Consider the following 13,284-nt stretch of genomic DNA (forward strand, 5'->3'; position numbering starts at 1 on the left):
AAAGTTTTTTTTTCCTCTCCTGCCCCTCTCTTTCACTGTATTTCCTAAGCATTAAATTCCTGTGGTCCCAGTTTGTCCTCTGAGGTCTGAAGCAAATCCAAGCAATTTCCCTGTCCAGAGCCACTGAGGGCAGGAGTTGAAGATACCATGAGAATTGTGTGGCTGTTGTTCTTTGCTTGAGGCTGCAACTCATGGCAAGAGTTACTGGAATATACCAGCATGTCCAGTTGCCCGGAGTTACAGAACAGTTTTACTCTACAAGGGGACACAGAGAATTCATTTTCTCATATGCTCTTACCTTTCCTTAGAAGTGGGGTTTTTTTTTTTTGGTCTTTAATTTAGCATTTTAAGTCTAAGAGCAGAGGTCATAATGAAATTCAGAGGAGATCAACCTTGAGGAAGGATTAAAAACTGTTGTGATGAGACGTATGGAACCCAACAGCTTACCATATATGGCAACTGGAATAAGACTTGGTATGAGACACTTGCACTCAACAAAACAGCATGCAGCCAGCTGAGCCTGCTGTTGTGTGGCAAACAAGTCAGTTATGCACATAAGAGCTATTGAGGGACCACTGTACCAAAATCAACTAAACCATGCATCACTTAAAATTCAGAGCTGCATCAAATATTTAGCAAGTAAGATCCATAAAGAACTGAACATAGTTAAGAAAACATTAACGCTTGGCTGAAACTGAGGTCAGTTTTACCCTATATATCAGCATAATACCATACCTATGTACATGCTTAATGTTAGCTGGCTTATTAAGAGGTCATTCGGAAAGCTACCTCAGAATTCTCATCTCGGAGGTGCTGAGAAGGCTGACAGCTCTCGTCAGCAGCAGCCTGGCAGTTGTTGGTCAGCAGAAGGTAATGAAATGAGCTGGGCACGCTCCTGCAGCTGGCTGATATTCTGTGGCCTCAGCAATGGAACAAGGGGTACATAAAGGAGTGGTGCATGGGAGGACTAATACAATACTGAGTCTAGACTGATAAAGGAGGTTGGCATGTCCTTCTTTCTTCACTGTGAAACTGCCTGACATCTCCTACTTGGTTTTATTCCTGTCCTGCTGTAGCTAAGCAAAACTCGCCCAGGCAGTTGCACAGTGTCTTGCTTGGGAGAACAGGGAAGCTGCGATTTGTAGCTCATTACTACTCATTGTAGCTCATTACTATTACCACCTCTGCCTCCCCCCATCCCAAACCAAAAACAATACCCAAGTCTGTCTACTTCTCAGCATACGCAATGTTTCTCACTATCAACCTGCAGATGAATGTGTGCAGTACAACAGAAAGCTCCTTCATCATTTTCAGGCCCTCCCCAATGTTGCTTGACCGCTCCAGCCCCATCCCTTGCTGGCACAGCACTGAAGGGATCCATGCAGAAAGAACCATCTGCTTAACAAGCAGCATGCCCCATTTATCTTGCTGCAATCAACATCACCTTGAAAAAGTGTACTTGATTACAGAGGAAGCAGGAAAAATTTATTGACTGATGTCCATGTAACTAATAAGCCAGCCTGTCACTTCCACATGCAAAGAACTGCTGCATCTATAAACCTGCCCAAAAAATCAGAGAACTGGCTCTAGCCTTACTTTACAATAAACACACGATACCAAACAATAGAAATTCCATGTCCTACTGCCTCTCAATTTCAGCAGCCTGATTTATCTAGATGTCAGTCCCTTTTTCTCATGAATAAACAACAGATCCCAAATGCAGGGTTTCATAACATGCATTTGGGACACTAAGGGCTGACAAAAGCTCCTATTTACTCAAAAGCACATTTATGGGCTGTGTACAGCAAACACAAAACCATCCCTCATGCTGGTCTGCTTTGATGCTGGTCTGTTTTATGAGACTTGCAAAACGGTAAGGAAAAGCAGTTAATGCAGAGTGAAAGTAGCAGTCTACTTTCAAAAGAAAAGTAGGATACTTAACAGTATCTCAGACAAGAACATCTATGTTCCCCAGGCTCACAGACACCTTCCACAAGGCTGCCAGACAGTTGATGATTCCAGGTTTTCTTGCAAAAAAATCAGAAGGCACTCATTTCATCATTTAGGTTTCTGAAAACATACGTGCATGACAGTCTGAGCCACATCTTACTTGCCACAGGACCGGTAACTTGGGTGACAACTATTAGTTGTCACTCAGAGCAAAGACTTAAGCATGGGATCAATTCCTGTTGTTCCACAAAAAGCATATTAGAAGCCAGACTACAAAACTGTCCACTGGATGCCAGCTGTAGTGTTCTACAGTACATCCTGAGACTGAAGTCCCAAAGAACGACTGCACTCTCCTTCAGTCCCTCCATCGAGTACCCAGCCTCCCCAATGCCTTCAATGAGAGAGAATAGTCAATTCTTCACAAGTGTCCCCTCTGCTAAGCTAGCACAAATTCTTCATGAACAGCACCCCTCTTTCTGCAAGAATAGACATGTCACCTCACTTAATCACTCATGACATGATGCTGACTTTGGTTGTTTGCTGCAGGATTGAGTTCTAGCAAGTCAGCTAGAAAGAGTTCTTCTCTCTCCCATTTGCTAAGCTGTAAATTATCCTTCCCTTTTGTCACCCCAATCCTTGGCATGCTCAGCTGAAGAAAATGGAGCTTGCTAACACTTTCAGGGCCTTGAATTCATCTTCACTTTGGGCTATACATTCCAGCACATTTATTTGTAAAGCTATAAAAAGCCTGTGTGTACTCCTTTTACAGTAATACAAAAAGGCCCTTTCTTGCTTCAGGCACAAAAACAGGGCAAAAGTCTAAAACAGCCTTTGGATCTCAAAAAAGGGTCACATACCCTGGAACAAATTACATTTCCCTATAGTACCCTTTGCTTAGGTGCTGACACGTACCAAAGATGGGATTTCCTGCTTGCAGTAAAGGCAGACTCAGCCCTCTGCTGGTTATCATTTATTCAAAGGGACATTTTTTATTTTTTTTTAAGACCTCGATAACTCCTGATAACAGCAGAAGAGGGAAGGCTAAAACAGGGCAAGATGACAAACTACAGCTCAGTAAATCAAATGAAGTTGCCCTGCAAAGCAGTTCCACACAAACTCCTGTTATTACTGACACTGCAGGTCTTGCGGTAGCAACAGTATTTTTGCATACAGCGAGTGCAAAGCAAGCATGTGGATGGGGATTTGAGCGGCAAATTACAGGTCAGTTATCCTGGTTTTAATGAACAATGTGGTTTCGAGAAAGATGCTGCTACATGTTGAAGACACGTAACTTCCTGCATCTGCATCTTGGGAACCGCAGGGATCTGCGGGTGCCTTGGTTTAGGCTGTGAGTAAACAAACCTGAAAGATGAAGGCAAGACCGAATTCCAGTGACTAGAGGAAGGGTGATGAGAGCTTTCTCCATCTTCGATTAACAGTTATACCAAAAGTCTGCCTTATGCTGGTTAAAATTAAAGGTTTAAATCCCCAGAAAGTTAGACTAAATTGCAAGAAACTGCTCCAAACTGACTCTGAGGGCTCCATTTCTATGCGGTCTGAGAGGAAAGTGCCAAGAACCACTTTGCAAGCCTCACCTCAACTGGCAGGCCTCATTCCAGTCAATTGGATCTTACCTTGGCAATAGTGAAGGCAGAGCCCTGCCCACACCCTGCCTGGCTGAGGGGCGTGATGGTTCCCACACAACAGCTTTGCACTTGGAGATGGGAGGCAGAGAGTCCATAAACCATCCCAGTGATGCCACAGTTATGAAAAAGGATCTGTCCATCACAGCTCCGGCTGACCCATACAGAAAGGGCAGTATCACAGATTCTTTGCCATTATTCCCATCCTTTCTTCTGCAAATTTTGTTCTGCATGTAGCTGAGGGTGAAAAACACAGAGCTTCTTAAAGGAGGCGTCTGTTTACAGCATCTGATAGAAGCCCAATAGAACTGGTCTGCCAAGACTGGGCTGCATGTCCAAGCAGCTATCTGAAGATATTTTACACTCTGATTAATCTCTCACCTTGCTTGCTATGTACAAAGGGCACATAGACTATTCAGGGTTGTCTGGGACAGCGAACTAGGTCATTTTAATAATGGGACAAATTAAAAGTTACACAGCTGAAGCAAAAGACAACACCCTCCCTTGCAAAAATAACAAAATCAAAAAACCTAAACAAACCACTACGCCAGACTAGCACATACCCAGATTAGAAAAATGCAGCAGTGTTCAGGCAAAAGATGACAAACAAACTAAATACTAAATTCAAGTACGTTACATTATTCTCACTGAGAACAAATGAATGAAGACTTGGACTAAATTTAGAACTTCCCAGTTACACTACTTATTACTGGCCTCCTCACTCTGTCCTAACCACAGAAATGAGCAGCACCAGTAACTTCTAAAGACACTGAGATCAGAGCAGGCTGTTGAGTTGCTAGTGGATTCTAAAAACAGTCTGTTACTGTAATGCTGAAACTGAAGGCACCCAGGAGCTCTACAGTTTGCTGTTCATGTCTGTGCTAGCAGCAGACATCTCATCCATAATTCATAGAAGTCTGGCAGAGGCTTCCATAGCCCCTCCAGCATGCTGGGTTTTCCACTGTACCATGCAAAAAAACACCTTACAGAGATGCACAGTCGTGATCTCATAGAAACACTATCCTTTCAATGCCAGACGAGATCTTGTTCCACAAGTGATTCTCAGTGGGATTATGCAGCAGTCCTACCATGCCCCAAGTAGGTGGAGAGCTCAGACACACACTACTCTGTAAGCAACAAGCCTTCATCCTTGTCTTTCCCATCCATTCACTCTGGTGCACCAGCATTAAATTACCATAAAACCACTTCTTTAAACTAGCATAAGCCTTCAGGCCACAGAAGGCATTAAGTCACTTCCCTCTTGTCAGCTAAGAACTGTGCCAAAAGCACAGTGGTTTTCTATGGTATTCTTAAAAGAATTTATAAAACCCCTTTGCTCACATTATGAAAGCTGATAGCGGCACAGCTCTTTGTCTCATCTCAGCAAGTATTTTGCCACTTTGTCTCAGGCACAGAAATTGAATGGAATCTGCACAGCAGATTTCTTTTCCCTACGTGGGATAAACTGGCCACACAGATTAGAAAACCCCATCAGCAGTCATTCTAGTGTCACCTCCTGAAATTCATTTATGAATGTGGCTCTAAGGCTACTCTTTACCCTGGATCACACAGACAAGTCTATGCATTAACAGATGCTCACAGCAGGGAGTTTAAACACACAGCTTTGATGTGCACACTCTGCATGATGAGGGCTCCTGCTCCTATCTGGCAGCCTGCACCTGCACCTTCTTGCCACTTCTGTACCTTCTGGAGTCTGAGAGCCCAGAGTGGCTGTGATTCCACCCAAGGCGCAGTAGAACCTTCCTAAAAACCATGACTTTTGTCATACAAGGAGAACCTTTACAACACTGTACTAAAACAGCATGCTCACTTCTATAAAACAACCTGTACTCTGAACAGTTATCACGTCCAGAGACAGCCGTGTACAGAGTTAAGCTGCACACCAAGGCCGTAAGGGGAGGTCATGATGTAGCAAGTGAACAACTACGGTCACATCACCTCCAACTGTAACTGAAGTCACTAAAGACGATTAAAAACCACTTTTACCCTAACGTTTCAATTAAGGTAAATTTAAAGGTTTTTATATTCTGACAAACTTTTCACTGTTATGTGATAAACTGTTGCTATAAAGTTTGCTAAACTGCATATCTCAACTGGTATTAGTAAAGCAAGAGAGTAACAGAAAGGCTTATCAGTACTCTAAGCCAAGTTCAAGATGTATTGGGAATGCATCCCATAGATTTACTCCCAACACAGTTCAATTTTACCACACTTCCTCCTAGCAGACCCTTTTTGTACAAGGACATAACACAACTTTCAGAACAGACTCACAAGAGGATAATATGGAACATTCCAGCCTTGTTACTACTCCAGGTTTGCTCAAGATTGTAGACTTTGGATTTGCTAAAAAGGAATTAAGGGTTCAGACAGAGGTTTTTGCTAATGCCGGGCACCTAATATCATTAGAGTCCTTGGAAAACTCCAGTCTTAATCATTTGAACATTTCTTAACAATTCAGTCAATCAAAGAACAGTTTAGTGACATGGTCAGCATGCTGAAAGCAGCAGGTTTTCATGAGCACGTCTCCCAGATCCAGCTGTGCCAAAGCGACAGGTGCCTGCCCCTGGCAGCTTTGTCACTGTCATCCTCCCAGACACATCCTCCTCCCAGTCCCAGACACAGTCACAGAATTCCCAGCTGCATGGTTTGTGAAAGTGCTCCCAGCCTGTACCAGGCAAAATCAGCTGGGGCAGTTTAAGCAGTTTTGTTGCCATTCCTTTCTTGCACCAACTTGCTAGCATATGCTCCTCCTTTCTTCCATCCTGAAGCAAGGGAAAATTGTAAACACAAAATAAACTGCAAAGCGTATCTGGAACACACATTTGGTTCAGATGGGTGCATTTTGTGTCATGGGTCATCTACATCTTGTTCAGAGTACCTTTTAAGACAGAGCCTGTGGTACACCCTTTTCTTAGAAAAAGCTCGATCAGCAAGTGTATCTCCAAAAAAAACAACTGGCATCTTTCCTACACCACCTACCTACAGAACATCAAGCTCCTGGCACAGTTATCACAAATCTTATCACTACAAAGGGCGAAAAGCAGCATTAAAACACCAGTTATCCATAGCAAAAAGAAGAGTCATAAGGATAATGCAACAGGATGTCTTTCCTGCAAAACTGTTTTCAGATACTCAGGTTAATCCTACTGGGTTGAGAAGAGCTTAAGTGTACATTAAAACTTAATTGCTCTGGCCCTGCTGCTGCAAACTAAGGCTTTGCCTCCACAGCAAAGGACCATCAGGCTGGCTGCAGACCCGCCTCTGCTCTCTGGCTAGCACTGGCATGCCTGGTCGAGCGCTGCCACCAGGAAACCAGCAGGGATGTGCAGCTGGGAGAGCAGGACTGACATTTTAACAGAGTCTGATCGTTCCATCAGTTCTACCATACTGTAAACCTGCACCTAGTAAGATGCAAAATATTAATCAAAGAGTGTGCTTTTTAGCAAAACTGAAGGTTTAGGACTTGCAGAGGTAATTATTAGGCAGAAACTCAGCACCGATTTGAGTGTCCTAAGGCAAAAAGAAATGAAATAAATTAAAAGTACAGCATGAGAAATGCACCTGCAAGAAAGCACCTGCAAGTGTTTTCTTTCTTTACCTCTTCTCTGACATATGCAGAATTAATATGACATGCCAAGCAGACTCAATAATACATGTAGTAAGGATAAGACAGTACGAAGAGAAATATTATCTTGAAATCTGCATCTCTGGCTGGATGCTATTTGGCATCCTGACAGATTCTGTCTTTATTAGTTCATTGCTTGAATTACCTAATTGCTAAACTTTATCAAAATAGATTTTAGCTCCCTAAAAATATAGAGAACATTTAATTTAGCATTAAGAGATCATTCAACAAAGATGATTTCTGTTAAGAACCATGCAATTTAACATTGCTCTTTAGAAGTCTGGCTGGGTCCAGGACTTCTACAGTGCCATCTGTGGCAATTTCACCTACGCCAATTTGGGCCAAACCCTGTAATATAATAACTCAATTAAAAATAAAAGATATTTCACAAAATTGGTTAGCAAACTGCTTCTACAGTCCTCAGAGGGAGATCAGATAAATCATATTCTCCTCCCATTACTTCAGGAATAGAAATCAGAAAAGTTCTATTTGCAAGTTTTTTACCCTATATACGCTTGTATGCATTACCTCTGTAAATGCATAAGCTACAGTGATTTTTTCTACACACATTAGTACTGCACAGAAATAGCTTCCTCTGACACATCTATACAAGCATTACCTCAGTGAATCTAAGATTTACAGAAGATTTTTTTCCTTATTTGAGCTTTATGTACTTCCAGCATCAGAATACAACCGACACTCAGCAGAGCCTGTAACAGGGAGGAGGAAACCATGAACTGCCTTAACCTGCTCAGCAGTTAGTGATTTGATTGGCTTCTTGTTGTGCAGGTTCTCCATGGGGAGAGCAGTACAAGGCAACCACTCATCACATTATAGATCAAATGGTTCAAGCACACAGTGCTTTATTAGTTCTCACATCCCATTTCAAAGCTTTCCACTTCAGGAGGCCTCAATTCACCTTTCAGCAGAGTTGGTGCAAGAAAGGAACAAACCTCTCTATGACTGTGACAAGCTGGCATAAAAATTACACACACACACCCCCTCCAGAATAGCAGGTGCTGATGCTACACAGGAGGGGAACTTACCACCTTCCTCAAACTCAACCTGAGGAACCTATGGTGTTGTCTGCAAAGGGCAAAAAAATAGACAAGGCAATTTAAATCCCACGCATATTTAGAGCAAATTTTACACCTTCTCCATGAAGACCATTAATGCACTACCAAGTTTAGCATAGGTTTCCCCTAAAGCATTATCAATCTCCAGTAACTAACATTTTCTTTTAAACCTCTACTGTCTTCCCCTGCCCTAGTGCTCTCCAGACACCAGCACACAGCACTGCAGATGCCGGGGAAAGCTCAAGGAGAGCAGCCCGCTGAGGGGGTCCCCCACAGACACCGTGTGGGGAATGAGGGAACTGCCATGCTGAAAGGTGTCTGCTCCCTTTGACATCTCAGGGTCAGGGGTGGCTCAGCAGCTCTGGGCAGGCTGCTTGGGTGCCCGCACTCTCCCACCGGGGCAGACCCAGCCTTCCCTCTCACCCTGCTCCACAGCGCCCCTTCCCTTGGCGCTGGGCCTGCTGCCATGGCATGGGGCCTCACACCTCCTGTGAAACTTCCAGCAAACAAGATGGCGCCATGGAGAAGCCACCATGGGCCGCCATCTCTGAAGGGCTGCTCCTGCTGCCAATCAAAGCACCAGCCTATCAGAGATCATGCTGGGACCTGTGGGCTCTGTCCCCCACTCCTGAGGACAGAGGAAGGAGCCATGAGCCCCACAGAGGTGGCAGCCGTGGGGCAGGGAGCTGTGCCTCGCAGGGTTTTCCTCTTTGCAGCCCTACAAGGAGGGGTTTGAAGAATTTGGGGTGCTCTGCACTGCCCCTGCTCAGCTAAATCAATCTCAGACAATCATATGCATGTCAGACTTCAAAGTCAGCTCAGTTCCACTCATCTTGTATGAGAAAATGCTTGTCTTTCAATGTTACGCCCACGTCAGGCAACAAACACTGTTTTTAACAGGGGCAATCATGCTTTCCTGCCATTCCTGTGGCCAGATTATCCTAAGAAAAAGCCTTCAGCACAGGATTACACTTTGTCCTATTTCATTAGCATGCAGAAAATGCAGCAAAATCAAATCCTCATTCCTCAATGTCATTATGGACACGCAGCAGTAAATTCTAGAAAAATTCTGAAGGTTTTTGTATGTGGAGTCCTTGATTGCCTTTGATAATACAGAATGAATAACTGCACATTAATTAAAAAAACAGTTTGGGGGGAAAAAAGGGAAAAAATAGAAAGCAATCCTCTCTGTGCACACAGACACATTTTCATTATTTTTTTTTTCAGAGGGACCTTCAGTTTAGTTATCTGGGTTGCACTATCTTCCTTGTTCAATCAGGGCAGCGGGCACATGGCCGGGGCAAGCTGCCCACCCCGCAGCGCCATTCCCTCTCCCGCCAAGGGCTGAAAAAACTCGTCGGATTAAGCTCTTACATTAGGCACCTCTGAAGTGTCTAAAGTTAGGCTGGATGAACGCAAGCCAAGCTGTTGAACAGATGGAGTGAAATCCTCCTCTTGATAACAGGAACTTTATATCATTGCCACGGATAAGAAGGGCAGCTAAAAAAAGTCATGGAGGTGGTTATATAAATTTCAAGAAGGCTTACCAGCAATGCTTAAAGGTAAAACTTTCTGATAGATCTTGAATATCCACTTCCAGCTGCAGACTCTGAGCAGCCAAGAAGTTCTGCAACAAAAATGAGATGGTAACACTAGAGCTACCACGCTATGAGACCATAGGAACTTAATGATGCAGCACAAACGTGCAAAGCATTAGGAAGTTGGAGCCTGGAGCAGATGAGACTTAAACCCAGCAGCAGCAGAGTGGCACTTATCTTGAGTTCAGTGCACAAAACCAGCTGAGAGGCATTGTGTGAACAGAAAAGTGACTGACTACCAGCAAATAACTAACCATCTTATTAATGCCAAAAATGCTACCAAATACACTCATACCTTTTCACTTACGGGTCTGTAAAACACTCATGCTTACAGCAGCTCTCAGTGTCTTTTTTTTTCTTTTAACCATGCTTATTCAGAGTCTTAAACATCTGCAAATTCATATTCCTCATCTTAAAAATGCCCTACTTCCTTGTGTTTCACAAGTAATTGCACTTCAAAAGACGGGCATCTCAGCACAGCATCCATTTTTCTTAATTAGCTGTGGATAACACATTGGTAATATTTATTTCTGAGCATCAAAATCCTTCAGGTAGATATCTAAAATAATCCATAATGACTGGAAACTGGCTATGAAATGTTTCTTATAAAACACTGAAGAAATTACATGTCCATATTAAAATGGGGAGTATATGCTGCATGCAATTTTGAGGTAATTTTTACTTAGTGGAAGAGATCTGAACAGTAAAGCAACTTTTCCCCTCCCTTTAAGTACCTCATTTTTGGAGGAAAGAGCAAGCCACACTATTTCCCAGTCCCTTTGGGGAAGATAAATGGATGAGGTGCTTTGGGCTGGAGTTGTTCCTTCTTCCCCCCTGCTCCTCCTTCCCATATTTACCTTCAAACTTTCACCAAAAGTTGTAATTGAGAAATTGCAGAAGTTACCAAGGGATGCACCTCTGTGAAAGACAAAGCAGCAAAGACTACGCACAACTTTATAATGCCATTCTCTTAAAGCACAAGTATGGTTAGAGAAGTGACAGCGTGATAACAGCCTCCTGGAGCAGGGCTGCTTTAGGAGTCACCTTTAGTCATTTTGGTGACAAAAATACATTTTTACTCCTTGCTATCTCTGCAGAACACACACAGCTAGGGGAGCCTGCGCTGCACTGTGACCCAATTAGTGCAGTCATCCAGTTGCACAGCTAAACCCGACGTTCAGCTATGACTAGAAAATCCTAGTGAAGATGACGTGAATGACACTTGACCCCACAGAATTTGTTGCTGATGATGATAAGCAGAGCTAGCCTACATTTATTTTGCAGATCCAAGCAGAATTTGAAGGGCCATGGGGAAAAAAAAGTTCTAAATTGGACATGTTTGAGAAATACTGAGTCATAAGCCTCAAGCTGCACAAGGTCATTTTTGCAGTTTCTTCTTTTCAAGGCAAACCCTAGATTTTATTATATAAAGCAGTGTTGGCAACACTTAGAATATGCAGTCTTTTTTAGCAAAGCCCTTTGCGGCGTGACTATAGTTTCGGTCTTAGAGAAGCTTGCATATGCTACTGCTTCTACTTTAAGAAGAGAATTAGTTTTATATTGCAAAATATTTAATTAATTTCCTGTTAAAATGAAATGAAACAACAAAATAGGTATACAATTTTACTAGTTTATATTTCAATTCATAAAGTATACACACTGCAACTATGCTACCACAATGTCCACGCATCTAATATTGATGGAGTTACAGGTTTGTTGGTTTTTTTTTTTTGGTATTAAACAATAGAGATAATGTATGTAGTTAAGGAAAAAAGCTTGGACATAGCATGTTCTATTCCGTAGTTACAGAGTACATTAGCTAGCATTAGTACAGTAAACAAGAAAAAGGTAGAAATACAAAATAAACCAAATATCTTTATATACAAACCAGTGCCTCTTATTGTTACCAGCTTATACTCACACTGCACACAAAATTTATCCACTGATGCAATAGATACTTCAGCATAACACAAACCATTATAAATTAAAAAAATTACAAGGTGCAAAACTCCATTCTACAGCTTTCTGGTGAGAACTCAAGACAATCCAATGAATAACAAATCCAAGCACGTTTAGCACCTATTAGTGCAACTGCATCGAGCGTGAAAAGTGACCTACACAACCTCTGAACATGTTACCAGGGAAGCGAGTTGGATAGCTATAGATGCTCGCAGCTACACTCACGCAGTGATTTTTGCCTCATATATATCTCAGTTTATTGGTTCTTTGTCCCATTCATACCTATGTGCAAAACTAAATCCTGGAAGCTTTCTCAGAGCTTCACAGAAGGCCTGCTACAGCCGGGTAAAAACAAACAGACAGAAACAAAACACCTGACAAAAAACAAACAAAAAGACTCAATTAAACGTCAGACCATCCACATAATTAGTACGTATTAGCAGTCCTGGTGTTGGGGATTTTAACGCTGTTGATATGTGGATCAAACAATATAACACAGAAGTGAAACGGAAATTTGCCAAGAATTCTGATTATTCTCGTCTAGCACTTAGACAAGTCTCCCAGCCTCAGGTTGTGAATTTGTTTGGCAGCCCATGCCAAAAAAGCCCAGAGTTGCATAGAATTGATTAGTAACAGAAAGAAATGCCAAACACAGAGAGATGGAAGCTGCATCTACTAAAACAAAGTGGGGTTGCTCGACAGGAATGCTGAAATCATCCCCATTCATAAAGCAAAACATGTCACCTCCTACTCTCCATATCCTACCTCTGGGGACTGCTTTCTGGCACTGATGTAGTTCTTGCTAAAGTTGTCTTTTTTTGTGGTTGTTTTTTTCTTTTTTTCTTTTTTTTTTTTTTTTAATTTGTTAGTGACACTTTTCCTTTCAAATAAAATATTAAAAAAGGTTATAACTGTAAAAAAACCTATCATATGTAAACTTAACAATTAGGGTTTGGTAAGTTCTCGTACCTAGTCTGTGAAAAGCCTCCAGCCAGACCGCAGAATGGAGTGTTTCTCTGAAGAGCTTCAATCTAGCTACATCACCTGTTAAATATCAGTAGTATGAAGATCCCATGTCTAGCAATAAAACCTTTCTTGTGTTTCCATCCTCTTTATCACTGACCTATTGAAATCCTGACATGCTGTGTTTCTATTGTATTTACATTCTGGTCCTCTCACGTCACAGAATTAAACATCTGGCCAAGGAAGGCAACAAAAGGTGTTAAGAAGGTGTGTTTGACAGAACTGCTTTTCAACAAGTCTCTTTTCCTTGGACTCCAGTCACTGTTTTTATAGAGCTTATTGTTCTGTTGAACCATGTTTTCTTTGCAGCTTGTACTTCATTCAATGCCAGACCCAAATGGTGCTCCAAATCCTGCAAACGGAAGAGTAATTTCATTAATTTGTTATGT

At 42.2% G+C, this 13,284-nt stretch overlaps 2 protein-coding genes across 5 annotated transcripts in view; one reads left to right on the forward strand and one right to left on the reverse strand.

Annotated features, from left to right (window-relative positions):
• STRBP (spermatid perinuclear RNA binding protein) overlaps window positions 1-13,284 on the forward strand; it is an 87,264-nt gene that overhangs the window by 72,532 nt on the left and 1,448 nt on the right. The window lies entirely within an intron of this gene.
• RABGAP1 (RAB GTPase activating protein 1) overlaps window positions 11,530-13,284 on the reverse strand; it is a 76,873-nt gene continuing 75,118 nt past the window's right edge. For all 4 annotated transcript variants that reach the window (XM_064468564.1, XM_064468562.1, XM_064468563.1 and 1 more), the window contains one exon: window positions 11,530-13,247. In XM_064468564.1, coding sequence (XP_064324634.1) covers window positions 13,125-13,247 — 123 coding nt within the window. In that variant the 3' untranslated portion in view covers window positions 11,530-13,124. The remainder of the gene's footprint in view (window positions 13,248-13,284) is intronic.

The sequence above is a fragment of the Phalacrocorax carbo genome, chromosome 18, assembly GCF_963921805.1.
Source record: "Phalacrocorax carbo chromosome 18, bPhaCar2.1, whole genome shotgun sequence".
In the NCBI taxonomy this organism is placed as follows: Eukaryota; Metazoa; Chordata; class Aves; order Suliformes; family Phalacrocoracidae; genus Phalacrocorax; species Phalacrocorax carbo.